General features: G+C 45.0%; 2 protein-coding genes across 5 annotated transcripts in view; both read left to right on the top strand.

The window, feature by feature from the left end:
- The window catches only part of LOC120816121 (SH3-containing GRB2-like protein 3-interacting protein 1), a 37,506-nt gene extending 23,383 nt beyond the window's left edge, over window positions 1-14,123 (top strand). For 2 of the 3 annotated variants that reach the window (XM_078099175.1, XM_078099172.1), the window contains 20 exons: window positions 3,266-3,329; window positions 3,635-3,680; window positions 3,881-3,937; window positions 4,297-4,354; window positions 4,867-5,042; window positions 5,801-5,825; window positions 6,271-6,334; window positions 6,420-6,490; window positions 6,578-6,652; window positions 6,731-6,799; window positions 6,887-7,642; window positions 8,928-9,049; window positions 9,172-9,322; window positions 9,873-9,984; window positions 10,196-10,351; window positions 10,471-10,603; window positions 10,689-10,891; window positions 11,104-11,168; window positions 11,274-11,438; window positions 11,549-14,123. In XM_078099175.1, the coding sequence (XP_077955301.1) occupies window positions 4,974-5,042; window positions 5,801-5,825; window positions 6,271-6,334; window positions 6,420-6,490; window positions 6,578-6,652; window positions 6,731-6,799; window positions 6,887-7,642; window positions 8,928-9,049; window positions 9,172-9,322; window positions 9,873-9,984; window positions 10,196-10,351; window positions 10,471-10,603; window positions 10,689-10,891; window positions 11,104-11,168; window positions 11,274-11,438; window positions 11,549-11,571 (2,259 nt within the window). In that variant the 5' untranslated portion in view covers window positions 3,266-3,329; window positions 3,635-3,680; window positions 3,881-3,937; window positions 4,297-4,354; window positions 4,867-4,973 and the 3' untranslated portion in view covers window positions 11,572-14,123. The remainder of the gene's footprint in view (window positions 1-3,265; window positions 3,330-3,634; window positions 3,681-3,880; window positions 3,938-4,296; window positions 4,355-4,866; window positions 5,043-5,800; window positions 5,826-6,270; window positions 6,335-6,419; window positions 6,491-6,577; window positions 6,653-6,730; window positions 6,800-6,886; window positions 7,643-8,927; window positions 9,050-9,171; window positions 9,323-9,872; window positions 9,985-10,195; window positions 10,352-10,470; window positions 10,604-10,688; window positions 10,892-11,103; window positions 11,169-11,273; window positions 11,439-11,548) is intronic. The other variant, XM_078099173.1, reaches the window with a different exon arrangement.
- A 517-nt stretch (window positions 14,124-14,640) lies between these two features.
- LOC120816128 (dynein light chain Tctex-type 5-A) lies at window positions 14,641-16,396 on the top strand. Of its 2 annotated transcripts, none has more exons than XM_040171498.2 (5): window positions 14,641-14,864; window positions 15,230-15,366; window positions 15,453-15,544; window positions 15,836-15,960; window positions 16,060-16,396. In XM_040171498.2, the coding sequence occupies exons 2-5, from the start codon at window positions 15,254-15,256 to the stop codon at window positions 16,261-16,263; spliced, it is 534 nt and encodes a 177-aa protein (XP_040027432.1). In that variant the 5' UTR covers window positions 14,641-14,864; window positions 15,230-15,253; the 3' UTR covers window positions 16,264-16,396. The 2 variants fall into 2 exon arrangements, with proteins under 2 accessions (XP_040027432.1, XP_040027433.1); XM_040171499.2 differs by having other exon boundaries at window positions 14,784-14,921.
- Window positions 16,397-18,060: the final 1,664 nt, after the last annotated feature.

The following is an 18,060-nucleotide window of genomic DNA, read 5'->3' as shown; positions in this document are numbered from 1 at the left end:
CCCTCCATGACAGTTTGCTGGGCCTTCACCATCCATTTATGCCAACGTAGTAATGGGAGTCTGCTATTATTAGCAAAAGGCCCGCAGTCAGCTACCATGATATTGTCAGTTCGTGGGCTGCAAAACAGCGCAGATGTCACAGGCTCATCACAGTACTTTTTATTTGGACTCAAACATGGCTGCAGAGCATGTGCTGCAATTTCAACCTTTTTGCTTCAACAGAATAATTCAATGGAATGTCTCCAGAATATGTCTTCTGGAGTTCTTCTGGAGACTACTTAGAAATGAGCATCTAAGTCCCTCATCAAAATAATGACGATGACCTCTCTTTGACCTGTCATTTTATACTACTGTAGATCGACTCCGAGGTCCATATCAGTCCATATCGTCATTTTTTTGCATATTTTAGCCTTACAACACTGGTAGCAACCGTACAACAGAGCAGGTTGTGTACAGTGTTCCATTGATTTCCCTTCTCGCAGGCAGCTTCTTGATGCAGTTAATCCGAGGACTGTATGGAATCTACTCCACGAAACATCAAACCTTCTTGACAGGGACAATCTGTTAAAGACAACACTTACCATCCAAGCGGCCTGTAAAGCCAATGAGAACCTAGACATCATAAAACGGGGTGGAGTCACAGTAGAATATTAATAATATTATAACCATCAGAAAAGGTTACTTATCGAGCGATAACACCGTTTTCTTCATATTTTCAAGAATGAAGGTCAAATCAACAGTTCAGCAAATACTGTATTTACAGGTACCTTTAGACATGGAGGTGAAGTTAGAGTTGGAGGCCGGAGTGCTTGCAGCGTGTATCAATACTGAGCAAATCTCCTGAAATAGTTGGTCCCCACTTTGGTTGTTTGTCCTCTGTCCCACTGTCCACTGATGCACGGTGTTGTTAAGCAGGCAGACAGAGCATCGAATTGACACACCTATACACAACAGACCTCCAGCGTGGATAAGTGACAGCTCAGGAATTTACAAAAAGTGAAGCGGTGCCAGCAGTGAGCGTCTTGCTGGTGGTTCGTTCAGCTATTTGCTTGAAACTCCACCATCAGAGAGTCAGCTGCTGGAAAGAACGACCTCAACGAGCTTGTCAGAAAACCAGTAAGAAAGTTCAAATGTAGTGTTCATTTTTTCATCTTAGTAACAGCGAAGACTTCTTTTGCAGCTTTCGATTGCATATGGTTGCTTTCATCTGCTGGTTTGCTCAGTTCTGAACTCTGCTCACCGATGAAGGCCACCGAGAGCGGCTCAAAGCTCTGGAGGAAAATATCTCATCAGTTTTACGGTTTATATGGTTGAAAGAATTGAGGTGAGACTTTTCTATCAAGGAAGGGCGGTTACATCATGTCATAAAAATGATATAATTCATAGTGCAAATTATTCTGATTCAAAAGGTTGCTTATGACCAGATATTGCGTCTTACATTTGTTGACTTTCCCTCAAAACATTTTAACATTTAGTCAGTGTCTAGAGTGTCTCAATTCATTTCATGCCCCAGTGAAATGAACAGAGACAAATGGCTTCCTGCAAATATGACAACTGCGTTTTATTTGTTTCATTTATCTGAAAGCATGAGGATGTGCTTTTAAAGTGGAATGATACTGCTAAGGTAAAGAACGATGCAGCATGTGAAGTATATGCCCTCTTTAATAGGGTTCTAGGGTTTAGCTGAAATGTACACAAGCACCTTGTTTCTCAGAAGAAGCATGAAGAAACTGAACTCTCTTTACAGCGATGATCCTGTTATTACGCTCTCCTCAGGCCCCCGCTTTAACCCGGTCAGTACGCATTGTATGGCTTGGTTTTTACTCTCTTAAAGAGCTGTGAACCGGGCGTAATCTGTGCTACTGAGCAGCCCAACTCGATGCTAATACATCACAGGCTCCGACGTGTCCTTCAGTACCCGGGAGAGCTCCGTCCTCCGTGGAGGCCGCTGAGCACCAGGCTTTCAAAATACTTAACAGCCTAAAATAGAAATTCTGTTTGTTTCAAATATTCCATTGAAATATATGAAACAAGGTGCAACCAATGCAAGATGTCTGTAAATCGTGTCCCTGTTTTTTTTTAAACATTTTTTTAAACAGCTCACATATTAAAAAACAACAACAAAGACTTAATGAATAGAGAATAAGACAAACTGAGCTGCCGAGCGGCACAAAATGTCCATGCTGTCCATCACGTGTCCCTGCTGCTCTTGTGTAGATGTGAAAAAAAACTGTGCCCTCTCGTCGTCTACAGCGCTGTTACGCAAACCCGCCACTGAAAAAAAAAACACGTTACACAGCCAACACAAAAAAAAGAGAAAAGCCTTTCAGCTGTCTTTTTTTGTTTTGTTTTACTAATATGCTAATCTGTCTTTCTTTTACATGACATACATCATACAGCTACATGCTAAATACAAGATTTTACATCTTTAACCGGAGGGAAGCCGGAGGATGGTCAATGTTAATTACCTCACTAAGCTTTTCTAAGTCTCCACACTAGCAGCACGACTCTCTATAAATGTCCGAAATCTACAGCTTCAACGCGATCCTAAAAGATTTATTTCCACGCTATCCATAACGATTGTTCTCTGCTGCCTGAAACCTTTTGCAGTGTTAACTCGTCTCTCTCCAGCTGTAATCCAAGAAATGTCTGAGACCCCCCCTCCTTTCTCCCCTTTTGTCGTGCTGGGATGTTTTTACCGGGTCTAAGGGATCGTGTTGGTTATTAGTCACTACAAAACAATCGTAACATCTGAAACGAGCTACACAGCGCGCTGTTGGAAGGGACACGTGCTCCTCCCGGAACATATTCTGTAAGAGAATAACTCAAAAACCCTCAAAGAGTAGCCGTCCCTGCTGGAGGGGTCCTGGCACCCTGATTCTGCTGAGCGCCGCTGCCACAGTGGATCTCTCCCACTCTCCCCTGAATGTTGCTGATGAAGTGGACACATTGATCAGCTTTTGCTCGAGTTTTCACGGGGGGAGGAGGAGGGGGGGCACTAATCAGGGGATTTGCATCTGCGCTCCTTCATTTCACATGGAGACGTTCTCCAGATGGCTGGATGTTTGTGTGCCGGATCTTTAGAGTAATTAATATGAACTTATTGTTGGACGGTTTCCTCCTCAAGTTACTGCACATCAGTCCGTTACTCTTCTGTGTTGTTTGCTTTTAAGTGCAGTTTAACGACATGACAGTTAACTTTATATTAGGCTCTAAAGCATTGGATTGATTCTTCATGACGTTGTTCTCCCTTCCTCTGCACCAGGACTGAAAAAACGAACCAGGAAAGCCCTCGGCTTACGCAAGAGGGACAAGGATACAGATGCAACGTGAGTTTGCTCAGGCGCATAATTAACATGCAGAGTTTAACAACAAGCCAACTCTGAAACAACTTGAAAACTCATCAGTTCCAGAAAGTGAATTAAGAGCGCGATGGGTAACAATGCCAAATAGTCTCATGGCACTTTCCACAATATGTCTACGGCATCGAGTAGAAAACTGCCAGATATTTAGAGATATATGATAAGTGGTCAAATATGCTATCCTGTTTTGCTGTGATTATATTTGTACTATATTACGTCGTTGTCCTACTGTTGTGATATAATTGCTTTCTTCTTTCTTGTTGTTCAAACAGGAGTTCACCTGACAAAGAAGGAGCTGCAAGCGGAAAGAAAGGAAATGTATGTGAATTTGTACATTTTCACCAAAAAATGTTTCCTCTCTGTTGTCACTCCTCTGCTCTCGTTCTAAAGATATGAAAATCATTATACGCGGGTGTTATAAAGTGATTCTTTGGACACCCTCGACTGATTTTAGTTGTTGTCGGCTTTATGTTATGTTTGCCTTTCATCATTCTGTCTGTTCTCCATTTCTTTGCTAGAAAAAGGCCAATGGGGCCCCGAATGGTTTCTATGGGGAGATTGACTGGGACAGATATGTAAGCACACTCTTGCCTTGCTCTTCTTTCTCCTTTTCACTGCTCGTGACCAAAGCAGTGACTTTGCAGCTTTTCCATAATGAAATGCCTTTGCTCTGCTGTGGCCCTCAGTGTCGCGCATCACCAGGTGTAAAATGAGTAAACAGTGCGAGTAGCAATAGCCGCATATTCTGTGAGTCAGCAGGAGCTTCAGGCAGGAAGCTGAACGTCTCAGGCGAGACGTGTGCGAAATCCGAAGCCCGCCTCGGTTATGCAGAGTTTAGCGAGTCCTCTGTTACAGTGTGTGACAGACTGGGAAGGACGGTTATCACCTTTCTCCCCCCCCTCTCTCTCTCTCTCTCTCTCTCTCTCTCTTCCAGGCCTCTCCTGACGTGGACGAGGAGGGCTTCAGCCTGCGTCCCGGGGAAGAGGGCGATGATATCCTTTCAGTCTCGGGGGCCGCGTTCCCCTGCAAAACTATTGACCTGTTTGGCCGAGTGACTCATTGGATGAGTGCTTCTACGCATTAAATAGGCCAAATCAATACTCTCTCCCGCTCTCGCCACATCCCACGAGTACGTCTCTGCAGCTGCAAAGGCAAAAAGGAGCAGGAGGGCAGCCGGACGGACAGATTACATTCAGATTAGCTATCCGGTTGACACTGAGCCACAGTTGTCATTAGCTGCTGACCTCCAGCTCACCGGTATTTTAACTCGCTGCTCCTGCAGGTGTCCACGGCTAGTTTTAAAAACTGACTCATAGAAAGACGTTACGGCGGAAACTACCCACGAGCACCATGATTCAACCGAGTTAAGACGCGTTGCTGTAAAGTGGGACGTCTCCCTCCCCTTTTCCAGACATTTAAAAGAATACGTGCCCGTTAATTGCTGAGGACAGTAATTAGCCTCCGTGTTTGACGACCTTCTACTTTGTCCTTGACGCGTGTTCACCGGCGTCCAAAGGGAAGCAATTTTTCTCCTCCAGCGAGTCCGAGGACGACGAGGACAGCAAGAAGAAGTTCAAAATCAAGATCAAGCCCCTGGTGGCGGACGCCGCCATGTGCGTCCCTCCGTCTGTGGACGAGCTGAAGGCCTCCGTGGGAGGCCTGGCGCTCTCTCCGTCTCTGGTGAGCGCTGCCGAAACGACACCGCGGCCCGCTGAGGGAAGAACACGCTGCCCTACGGTGTATTGTTGAATTCTGTCCTACAACCTCCCCGTGTTTGATTTTTCCCTTCTCTCCTCTCTGCTTTCGTCTCGTAGAAGAGAAGTCCGGTAAGCCTCTGATTTCATTCATTCCCACCAACAGGGATCCCCATGAACTCACTGTGGCCCGTCCATAAATCGTCCCTTACGCACCTTTTTTCTTCTGCATGCGTGTTTGTGTCTCACCCTCACAGTCTCATTCAGGTCTTTAAAAAACCTTGTTTCTTCTTTTTTTAGCTACAGCTTTATAATGCACAGTAAACATAACACACACACACACACACACACACACACACAACGCACCGAACCCATTGGTTTGTCGAGCAACCTGCTACATTCAACGTGTGTGTCGCTGGTTTTAGTCTCAAACGTTTGATGTCACTTTGCCGTGCAAGTAAAAAGGTGCGATGTGTGCAGTTTTAGTTGGTGTCCATTTGACTGATTATTCACTCACTCTCTGACCCAGGTCTGTTCTCTCTTCCTTTTTGCTGGTCTCAGAGACGCAGCCCGGTGAGTTTCTCGCACCATCTGCTGGCTGTTTCAAAGCTGCCAGCCTTCTAATCTCTGCTGTCTAGTCCGTTCAAAACAACGCAGTGCAGAAAGTGAAAGAGTCTATGATTCAGTATCAACGAGTACTTCAAGTCCTCATTTGATCTTTTCTTTGGATTCTATCTTTCACAGGGGCAGATAAAAAGGAATTTGTCCTGTAAGTACACATATTGCTTCTAACTTACGGTGACGATGCTCAGCAGGTCAAATGTGTATCACGTCCACACTTTTAGTTTAACTGATTAGCGCTAAACAAGAAGTACAGTTCAGGCCAATTGGAAATGTCCGTTTTACAGGTGTTGGACACAGACTAATGCTTTGGACAAACGGACATTTTGACCTGATGATAGCGCTCAATGCAGAGTCTATTGTGACTGAGAGCAACATGAAGGTGTATCAAACAATGCAGCGAGGCCCGAGGTCCACCTTCAGCTTCTGAGATTATTCCTACCGGACCGAAAGTGGCGGATCAACTAACCGGCCTCACCTGTAGATAAATATATGTATATGTATATATATATATATATATATCATCTTCCTGGGATACGAATGAACACAAGTGGCGTGCAGAGCAAACGGCTGAGTTGTGTTGTGTTTCTCAGGTGAGGAGATTGCCAGACCCAGACGCTCCACCCCGACACCGAGTCCTGCCCCTGAGACACCAAGGTCCGTCCCACTCATAAACATACTGGTTACCACTGTTTTTTTTGTCATGATGATGGTTGAATGACTTGCTTTTTGGACCTTACAGTGACAGGCTGTCGCAGAACGTCCCTGCATTTTTTGGGTTGCCGTCAGGGACCAAATACGCCAGATATGACGGTCTGTTTCTCCCTCCACCCCCCTCTCAATATTGCATGACCCCAACTGACACCAGGTGATGTAGTGACGTTTGTTTGTTTGTCGCAGTGGTCCCTGCTGATGGGTGGGGAGAGCCAAGACCCCGCTCGGAGTCCCCGCTGAGCAGACGTTTCCCGACCGGAGGTGAGCTGGCGTGAATGGACCTGAGTTAACACCAGTTTACCTGATTGAATCTGGACTGAACCCTCCCGCTCTTTGCAGCTCCTCCTCCGCTTCCTCCCAAAAACCTCCCATCGAGAAGTCACTACGGCTCCTCTCCAGATGGCGCTGGTGAATTTGCCTTTTTTTAAATTTTTGCCTTGTTTCATTAGTGCTTTGGGCTTTGATACTTAATAACACTTTGCAACCTTCCTGCAGCTAATCTCCCCAACGGAAGGGCCGCTCGCAGGTCGGCCCCCATCTACCTGAACGTGCTGTCTCCCGCCTGCTACCGGGGCTCCGGGGGCCCGGACCTGGATGACGTGTTCGGCCCCGCGGACGGCCCCCGCACCTGTGAGGAAACGGCGTCTCCCAGATGGGTCACTTTCCCCAGTGACAGGCCCCCGCCGCCTGATGAACCCGCGCCTCCTCCTCCGCCACCGGACTCTCCCGCCCCGGACACGCCCTCGTCGACCCCCTCCACCCCCGGCCTCTCCCCAGGTCCGCCGCCCGACGAGCCCCCGCCTTCGCCTCCGCCGCTTTCGCCCGGGTCCCCTCCTCCTCCAGAATCGCCCCCCTCCATCGTGCTCGGGCCCCCGCCCCCGGATGAACCGGCACCCCCCCTGCCGCCCGACTTCTCCCCCGCCGATTCGCCTCCTCCGGGCTTCGACGACGACGGCACCGACGAAGAGGTGCTGCAGTTCGCGGAGTACTCTTCGTCCCCGGCCCCCGCCAGCCCCGTGCCCCCTCTGCCAGCGGAGCGCAGGTCCCCTCGGCCGGGGGTCACGTCTCCTCTGGTCCTGGGGGCCGTGGGGGGGAAGGGGACTCCGGAGGGAGCATACCTGAGAGACGGCATCCAGGACTTTGTTGGTTCACCCAGAGAGATGACGCCGAGTTTCAGGGGCACGCCCCCCCCTCTGCCCCCCACCACGTACAGGTCCATTATGTCTTCCCCAGGGCCCTACTCAGGCAGCAGTGAGTACACCGCCCTCCTTGTACATGTTTGCAATGATTACACCGGGAGAAGTCTATTTATCACCATTGCAAAACCTCTTTTCAGAGTTGCTGGTTGCTGCAGCTATTCAAAGTACAAAATGACATAATGATGTCACCTTTTGTTTTCTGGCTGATGAAAGTATTCTTCTCGAGAGTTCTTACACCAATGCTGCCCTAAAATAGATATTATTTTAACGTAATTTAGTTCAAGCTGTTTAGCAACCACACACCAAAGCTTTCAAAGATCAAAACAATATGATGCAAACAAAGTGAATGTACATTTACTTCAAATACAATTTTAGGAATGAGTAACCCTTTGAAACACACTCCAACTCTCCAACAGTTTCACTAAGAGACTATAGATATCTTAATTTAACAAAACTCATTTTGGTGAGAGGGCGGCACGGTGGCGCGGTGGTTAGCACTGTCGCCTCACAGCAAGAAGGTCCTGGGTTCGATTCCGCCCAGTGGCCTTTCTGTGTGGAGTCTGCATGTTCTCCCCGTGTCTGCGTGGGTTCTCTCCGGGTTCTCCGGCTTCCTCCCACAGTCCAAAGACATGCTCTGGGGATCAGGTTAATTGGGGACTTTAAATTGCCCGTAGATGTGTGAATGTGAGTGTGAATGGTTGTATGTCTCTGTGTTGCCCTGCGATTGGCTGGCGACCAATCCAGGGTGTACCCTGTCTATCGCCCGAAGTTGGCTGGGATGGACTCCTGCGACCCTGTGTGCAGGATAAGCGGTTTGACGATGGATGGATGGATGGATTTTGGTGAGAGAGGAAGCGGAATGGTGTCTTTTTTTCACTTGTTTGTTGATTATAGATAACTGATGTCTCCTGTCAGTCCTTTTATTTAAGAACCCTCAACAGCAGCATTCAGTGACCATCTTTGTTGAAGTTGAAGTGTGTGTTTTTAGTCGATGGAGTAATGAGGGCATATTAGGCCACGTTCAGTTGCACGAATCAGACCAAAAGCTCCTTCAAAAGGATCTGCAGAAATTGTATTGAATCCTAGTAACAGACAAACAACTTCTCTCATTTATATTTGCTCCTGACAAAAATTTAAAAGTAAAAAGCAGTTGTTGCTTTTTTCATTTCTTGTACAAGTGAAATATGGTATCAAATAACTGACTCTCAATACGGTCCAAAATAACGTCCGACGGCACTCGCTCTGTGAGCGGTGACGTCTGAGCCGATGTCGATTGATGAATTTTCTCACTGCGATATGAAGGCAGTGCTGACCCCCGACCCCGGTATGTGCCGCAGGCCCCCCGTCCCCGGCTCGTCCCGCCGTGCCTCCGTCTCGAGGCAGTCCGGTCCCTCCTCCTCCTCCTCCTCGGCCGTCCTCGAGACCCAAGCTGCCCCCGGGGAAGCCGTTCGCAGACCCGGTATGGCAAAGGTCCCCTGTCTCCGCGTTGCCTTTCTCTCCTTTAATGACAGTCTCTCTGTTATTTGAATAAAAAAATGGCTTCAATTGTTGTTGTTGTGTGTTGTTGTGTGCTGTGTCCAGGCTCGGGCCTTCAGTCCGCCGGTTTCAGGCAGCCCTCCACCTTTCGCCCCGCTGGCTCGAGCGGAGAGCTCTTCCTCCATCTCCTCCGTCACTTTACACAGCGCGGCGTCCACTCCGACGTTAGGGCGGGACCTCAGCATGTCCGCCGCAGGTACGCGGCCAGCCATCCTCGTTTTTTGCTCTTCCTCTGGCGTTCCTCTAGCCTCACATCTCAGTCTGCGTCCAGGTTGTCTGTCGCTCATCATCGTGTCCTCACACTTTTGTCCCTCTCCGTGGTTCTCTCCCCCTCGTGTCTCTGCTCACTCAGAGGCCTCCCAGCCTCTGGTATGGTTTGACCACGGCAGGTTTTATTTAGCGTTTGAAGGTGAGTCCAGTCGGATCGCTTCTGTAGTCCCGGCAGTGCATGGGCTGAAAGCAACTGCCCTCCTTTTGTAGCTGCAGCCCGCTCCTCATGTTCACCGAGCCAGAATGTTGCAGCCCGTCCCTCCCCGTCTCCCGCTCACTCACCTGCCATCTGGTTTCTAGATGGACAGTTGAGTTTACATTTTTTTGCTGTTCTTTGCTTTATACTCGTCCATCCCTGTGTGTACAACCCATAACTAAATATTAGAGCACATTAAGAAGAAGCCAAGCCATAAGATCTTGTGTACATGTACATCAGGTGTGTTAAGAGTGTGTGTGTGTGTGTGTATTTTCCCCAGGATGCTCCAGAGGACCCAGTCCACTCACCATGGGACCGCAGGACACTCTGCCGGTGGCAGCTGCCTTCACGGAAACCATCAATGCCTACTTCAAAGGCGCAGACCCCAGCAAGTAGGCCGACATTTCTTTGTGTGGACAGTGTGACCATTGCTGATCTAATGACCAGAACCCATTGATGAGATGATGGAACGCACCTGTTTTATGGACAAATAGAGTGAATACATTCCTGGTAGATGCAAACTGCGTGCACACTGTATGTGTTTTTTTTTCTTTTTCTTTAATATGATCTCAGAGATCTGCCTCTTCCCTCGCTCTGTCCCAGATGTGTTGTGAAGATCTCAGGGGAGATGGTGCTGTCCTTCCCTGCGGGCATAACCCGGCATTTTTCCAGCCACCCGACTCAACCCATCCTCACCTTTTGCATCACCAACTACAGCCGACTGGAGCAGGTCCTCCCCAATCCACAGCTGTTGTGCTGGTGAGAGTTGCAGTACAGTATTACTTTTCTTTGTTGGGGGTAATACACGATATACATGAGAGTGTGTAATCATGATTGATGGAGTTGATGTTGAGATCTGAATCAAACACGTCCCTCAGCGACTCCATAACAGACGGCGTGGACACCAAGGAGTTCTGGGTGAATATGCCAAACTTGATGAGCCACCTGAAGAGAGTGGCTGAACAGAAGCCTCAGGCGACGTACTACAACGTGGACATGATCAAGTATCAGGTACCCATTGTCCATTAATCAATGTATCTAGCTGATGTAACTTTTCGTATCAATCCTCGCCGTCTTGTGTTTCCGTGCGTCTCAGGTGTCCACAGAGGGGATCCAGTCCACTCCGTTGAACCTGGCGGTGAGCTGGAGAGGCGACGCCACAAACACAGACCTTAGAATAGACTACAAATACAACACGGAGGCCATGGCTGCCCCTGTGCCACTGCACAACATCCAATTCCTGGTTCCTGTGGATGGAGGCATGGCCAAACTCCAGGCCATGATCCCCCCCGCCACCTGGTAAGGGGCTGTGTTCTGAATCGGGGATCCGAGTTTCATTTAGAGCGTTTTGGTTTTATAATTGGATGTAATTTTCCATGTTGCACGTCGTTTTTCAATCCAAAAATGCCACATTTCACTGAAAATGTAATGGTCTTTCAGTATTACCGTAGTCATGGAATTAGTGCCTGGCTTAATGTCCCTCTCTCACGTGGAATTACTTTCTCATAAAGGAATCCAGAGGAGCAGACGATACTGTGGAAAATTCCTAGTCTCTCTCACAGATCGGAAAACGGAGGCAAGTGTTACCTTTTTTTTCCGCCTTCATTCATTACATTTTCTGGACCGGACTGAACTGAATCCCCGATTCCAGACCCATCAGAACTGTATCTGTGTCCTCCAGGAGTAGGGGCTCTTCTGGGCCGGTTCCAGGTGAAAGACGGTCACTGTAAAACCTCCCAGCTGGCGGTCCAGTTCAGCAGTGAGGGCTGCACGCTGTCAGGGTGCGACATCCAGCTGGTTGGGACCGGCTACCGGCTATCGCTGATCAAGAAGAGATTTGCGGCAGGTCAGTTCCATGCGTGTGAGGCCTTTTGGTGAAGTCGTCTAAATGCACACAGAGACTTACAGCCTTTAACAACCTGCGCTCCTCTGACGTGTTTTCGTTTTGCTTTACAGGGAAATATTTGGCAGACAATTAGTGGACCTGTTTTTGTGAAGGGAACCAAAAGAAGCAATGGCTTAAAACTGTGAAGACTACAGATCCATCCCGTGTGCGTTTCAGGCATTATCTTTAGCAACCGTTAGAAATAATGGTTGAGATTTAACAGAATAACAGCACACACACACACACAGATGATATTTGACTTCTTAACATCATATTCAGAGGGCCGACTGTTGCTGAGTTTATGCAAGTAAATACAAATAATTGGTATTGTGCACCGTGAGACTTCCGGAGTGAAGTTTAGGTAAACCCTGTTTTTTTTTGTTTGTGTTGACTTAATTGTGGATTCGACCTGTGATCCAGCCTTATTCATTGCAGTTCTTTTTGTCTAACTGGTCGTCATTGCAAATGCACTCTAACAGATAATGTGAATAGATTATATAATATGAAAACAATCTTCACCAAGGTGGAAAGGTTCTTGAAAATGTAAAAAAAAAAAAAAAAGTGTAGTTTAGAGTTTCTTTGCAGTTGTATTTCAGTAAGTTCTAGGTTTCATTGTAATATCTGATTTACACTGCCACATCAAATCGGATTTCCTTTCCCCCACCATGTGAAACTGATCTTTATCGTTGTTGAAGCAGAATTTATGTTTCCGTGCAGACGGAAACGTTGCAGCTCTTTCTTTTAAGTCTTGTGGTAAAAGGTGAGCGGTCAGTTCACGATTTAAAACGTCACGCAGCCCTGAAACAGCATTCTTAATCTGAAGGTGCTTTTTTTTAAATGGAATTGTGTGTCTCTATCCGGATGGTTTGAAAGGGGGATTTGGAGCACAGCAAAACTTAAATTATTATATTTTTTATATTGTCAAACAAGCATTTTACTTATTTGCCTCACCTTAGATTTGCATTTAAGTCTACAATAAATACTTGTATACAAGCAGAAAATAACATGCTTACTTTATGTGAATCAGATTGCTCTTTATAAAAAAGAAAAACCCAATTCAATTGTCCACAGCCGGTTGCCTCTTTCCACAGGTATCCAATAAATCACCATCTACGTGGTTAGTAGCATAATACATTTTCTTTTGGTCAAATTAAAGTATTTTTGAGGGATTAATGTGCATGAAAAAATAAACCCATCTTCCTGTGATTACGTTTGAAGCGACATGTTTACACACTTTTACCACTACTTCAATGGCTTTTTGCCATTAACGGGTCATGCAAGCGGGGAGTCGAAACTGTAGGTGAAGAACAAAATCATTACTGTACCACTAAGAGCGCGTGCAATGCTTCGATACATGAACTCTCATGGACTCAAGAAGAGTCGTATTCGCGGTGGTTCATGAGTGGTCAAACTTGTTACAACGAGGCGATAGTTATAACAGAAGCTGCTACTTCCACTGGATTCAGTCAATTTGTTCTGTTAATGTTGCAGAAAATAAGTTTGAAAGGGCCTTAAAATGCAAGACACTGAGTGCCATATGGTGGTGAGAACGGGCTTTAAGTTTCAGGATGAAATAAAGGAGGAGTCGCCTTTGATGCTGCTTATAAACTGGTATTTGATGGAGAACATCACAGAGTAATGAAAGGAAGTGACAGCGCTATTCATGTCCCTGTCTTATTTTCTTCCTTTTCCATCATGTTGAATAACACATGTTTTATCATTTTCTAATAGCAATATTTAAGTGTAAAAAGTGTACATAAAAAGGTTTGTTTCAAATATTTCTCTGGGCATATGGATGTGTCTGTGATTGTCTCTTGATTTATTGATGTCAGCAATCATGACAAATGAGGTCCTATGTAACAGCACTCATCAACTACTCTTTAACATGTGGGTTACCTGTACCAAAAAAAAAAGTGTTGCTGTTGACAAATAACTCCAAACGGTGCCGCATGAAATCTGCATTCGTCCATTCCAGTCAATCAACGCAATACCAATTTATCCATTTCAATGAGGCTGTTATACGTGTTTTATTGTATAATTGTGCTATGAGAGGAGACTTTTTGCCTTCACCTAAACCACTTTCTGTTTTGCTGTTGTTGCACCTTCAGAAACTCATTGTCAATACATTTGGCATGTATTCATTGACTTTCCCATTCTATGCATCTGATGTAGACGTTGGACATTCTCTTGTCTTTGACTTGCACACAAAACACACCTTAAATTTAGTTAACAAGAGTTATGTCATGTCACATGCCCACATGTTGGTATATTTATTATTGTTTCACCATCTCATTTTATAGAATGTTTAAACGTGTTGACTCACAATTTGGGCTTAGATGTAATAATTGATTCAAATTTTAAAATAATTTTTGATCAGTCAGTTGAGTACATCAGTTCTCAATGTTTATCTTCATGATATTAATGTTTTTCTCTGCCTTGTTTTTGAGCATTCTTGAGTGTTCTCCCATGGGAGAAAGTTTATTTTTTTCTACAACTTTTTCGCTGTATTTCTTTCACTGCATTAGACACAGAATATGCAAACATGTCATGTAAATTTCCCATCCAAAGATTTTCAAAGTAAATATATGTAAAAATCAATATAATGTAATACCTGTTTTACTTGGTAATAAAGAAAAGGAAATATAAGACATTTACATCCCTCTCATTTGTTCAAAAATAGTAAAGTATACTTTGGGAGTATTATAAAATGGCAGTAAATATCTCAACCAGAGTCCCACTGTTAAATAAATAAGGTTTTATTATTATTAATCGTTATTAACTTCTATGTTTTACAAAGCCTCGACCTGGCCATATGGCCACCAGACAGGTAAAAGGACGCAGATTGTTGCCGGGCCAGTCGCGTAAACAAGCTCATTCACTGCAAGGTCCATTTAGTCCATTTTGCGGGGGACTTACGTACCCACGTTGGCTTAAGGGCCGAGGTCCAACGTTAATTCTCGACCTCGGCGATGTGCTCAGATAAAATAAGACCACAAAAACAACATCAAATCCATCACAACCCGGACAAAGTCCACGCTCATTCATGGTGTAATCAAAAGTTAAAGAGGAGCAATTAAAGAGACCTCGCTGTGAGATTGTTTCTCAACGGCTGTTTCCAAGGTCAAGAATAATCTAAATTTAGGGCAACCTGATAATTGCTTTCAGCCACATCTCAAAGTCTTTGTCAGTAGATACAACCATGAATAATGCACGAGTAAGACAGTCATAGTTTTATTGTTATTAACAATCAATGAAACATGTGTATCTCTGAAACTGGCCTGCTGCATACAAACCCCTCCTGGTGATGGCTCGCGGTTGCCATGACAACGCCACGCTGTTTACCTAGCGTCCTACTTTCTTCTGCTCGTTCAAGAGGTGGCGAAATCGGTAAACATTTCTGTATTAACATTTCTGTACGTCCAATTATAAACGATACAATCCGTGGTATCCTGCTGTGCAACGGTTGCATCGTGGTTTTAAAAACAAGCCGACAGCTAGCGTGACGTTAGCTAACGTTAGCACACAGAATAACTAACGCTAACGTTAGCTCACAGAACAACTAACGTTAGCAAAACAATATTTGCACGAGCTAACGTTAGTTTTAACTGTAAACTCTCTCAGAGGGAATTTTCCTTTGGATAAGATGTGTTTGATAAGGGAGCTGAACTGCTGGAGTTTGCCAGCAGTTCAGCTGTATTACTGTAAAAGTTGTTTACCTCGATCACAATGGACTTAACGTGCAACATATTCAGCGTTCAAGCCAGAGGAAAGCTGTCATGTCCGAACTGCCCCAGCTCAAAACCCTAAAATGGGAGACGGAGGTCGGCGGGGTGCCTCCAGAAGGAAGCCACGGTCTCAGAGGCAAAGAAACAACCGGCAGGACTAAGGAGTGAGTAGAGAATGCTGATGATGTGACCTGTCATCCCCTTTTGTTTTATCACTCTACTTTTCCCTCAACCTGATCGTGTGTGGCAGCTCTGTGAGTACTGCGTCTTACTCGGATGAACTAGCGCACCATGACGACAACGCCCGGATGACCACAACGATGGAGAACACCTACCAGCTGGGTGAGACTAAACTCAGCTTCCTTGTAGACGTGCGCCCCCACAGCATCAGCACCAACTGTAGACAGTTTTGTACTGTGACAGTTTAACGGGTTTTTCATTTTTGATTCTTTAAGATGAACAAGATTAGGAACGTGTTTAAGCATCAGACATTTCAATGCAATTAATTCATTGTGACTTTGAATGTTTGCGGTCAGATCAATACATCGCGATGTTTTTACCAATCAAAACAACTGCACGTGGAGTCAAACTTATTTGCCATGTTATTTTTGTCTTTTGGATTTCGTACAACAGGACCTTCCAAACGCATCCCTGTTCCCGCTGTCACAGAAATACTGAAAGATGTACTTACCAGTTATCTTCAATTGGAGAAATATGAAGTAGAATGGTCTCGAAAAATGACAAAAACAATATGTGAGGTAAGTAAAACTGTAGCTAAATAAAACACATACATGTAGCACCTTTTGAAAACCTTGAATTTCCAGTGTTTGTGTTTGTTTGTTTACGCCCCTCCCCAGGTGATAAAATCCCGTGTGAAAGAACTCATGATTCCCAGATATAAGATTGTCGTCCTGGTCACCATCGGCCAGCTCACCGGGGAGAGCATGCTAATCAGCAGCCGCTGTCTGTGGGATGCATCTAATGACACTTTCGCCTCATACTCCTTCAAGAACAGCTCTCTGTTCGGTTTGGCAACTGTCTATGCGGTTTACTTTGAGTGACCTGAGCAGACATTGAATACAATCACTTTATGCATTTATCTATACAAAAAGATTGCTGGTGGTGGAGAGCTCTGTATCCATGTTGTATATTTTGCCATGTAAGAAGTTATAAAGCAAGATTTCTTCAGCAAAATTCATGGTGTTTTATTTCATTTTTTGGTAGCATGAACAGTTAAATGACATTATTTTAATAACATTCTGAAGATTTTCCTTTTTAAAGCAATGAATGGCAGATTGAGGATGACCTTCTTGGTATGTTCCCCTCTAGCAGAGCATGGAGAGGTCACTCCTTCGGCAGCCTAGTTGACAGCACACTGATATCAGAGCCTGGTTTTGGTCCCGCCGATGGCGGTCTATTGCTGGCTCATCTGTTGTCTTCACTTTGGGCTTCCCGCCACCTGCCAAGAGACATCGGCCCAAACGTTACTTGTATGTCAGTTGTTAAATTCACCACAAATCTACAAGGACCATTTTTCAAGTGGATGTTCTCACCTGCCTGCAAAGCGTCCTCTTCTCCCATCCGTCTTCTCCACCTGGATCCTCCGCAGGTGTAGACCACGGCACGCACAAACGCACGGCCACAAAGCTTCAGTTTGTTTGCGTCATCCTCTGTCTGGACGTGCGTTACACACAACATTGCACACAGCAGCATCGCAAGCAGAAGTTGGGATCTCATGTTGTTCATTCTCATGGAACTATCTGTCCTGGCCATTTCATACGGTCTGTGGTCCGGGTATACCCCTTTATGTAGTCTCCAGTGATGTCACAGAATTTCCTTAGATGTCCACAGGTAATACCTGTGTAAATATGTGTGTATTATCTTTGTTAAGAATCTGGCCTTTAGCAACAGACGCAAGTCCGGTCATTGAGGATTTGTGTGGGAATCTAGAACATCGTGATGATCGCTGATTGACTCTATTCTCGTAAATGTTTAAGAGAAAGAAATGCTCTTTTATGTCCTAACTGCAGGGTTTTTATTGCTATGGATTTTGCCAAGGGTTACTTAATGGATCACTTGCGATATCCATCCAGCAACAAACTGAGATGATGGCTCTCTACATAGCAACATGTGTGCCCGCTATCGTGGCAAAATCAGTAATTCCCAGAAGAGACAGTTGCGTCAATCACTACGCTTGTCAAAATTGAACTGTGTCTTTGAATCAAGTTGGCAACATTACCGTGCCGTTTTTAGATATTAATGGTTGGGCCAAGCACAGCCCAATCAAAATATATAGTTTTAGATATGACTGTTTTTATTTTTTTTATCAAAGCACAAATTCTCATGTGTAATTAATAACTACACATCTGTCAAGTTCAGTTTTGATGACTAATAATATCTTATATGTTTGAATATATACAATTTCAAAATGTGTCACCTCTTAAGTGTCCTCTAAATCTGGAAATAAAGTAGCATGAAGTGCTGCCCGTGTAATCAGCATTACAGCCATGTGAAGTCCCAGTTTAAACTACATAACGTTCTTATACCTTTACTGGAGTGAACCCAAATAAGGAACATGACAAACTTAAATAGATTTGTTGTCTTCTTTTTGGCATTGGTTATTTTTCTTCTCCAGTAAAAGGTCTAATGGTCAATACCTGATGATGGGAAGACAACTTCTTTGCCATCTTAAAACAAAATAAAAAGTTACATTAAAAACACATCTACTACTTGCTATGTTCTCATTTATGAGCATGTCAGCAGATGTGATTGGTTTGAGATAAAGCTTTTTAAAAACACAATTCAGATCTATATGTAAAAGTGATATAGTTTTTATAAATACAATATTACACAAGGTC

The sequence above is a fragment of the Gasterosteus aculeatus genome, chromosome 3, assembly GCF_964276395.1.
Source record: "Gasterosteus aculeatus chromosome 3, fGasAcu3.hap1.1, whole genome shotgun sequence".
NCBI lineage: Eukaryota > Metazoa > Chordata > Actinopteri > Perciformes > Gasterosteidae > Gasterosteus > Gasterosteus aculeatus.
This window is presented reverse-complemented; position numbering and strand designations above follow the sequence as displayed.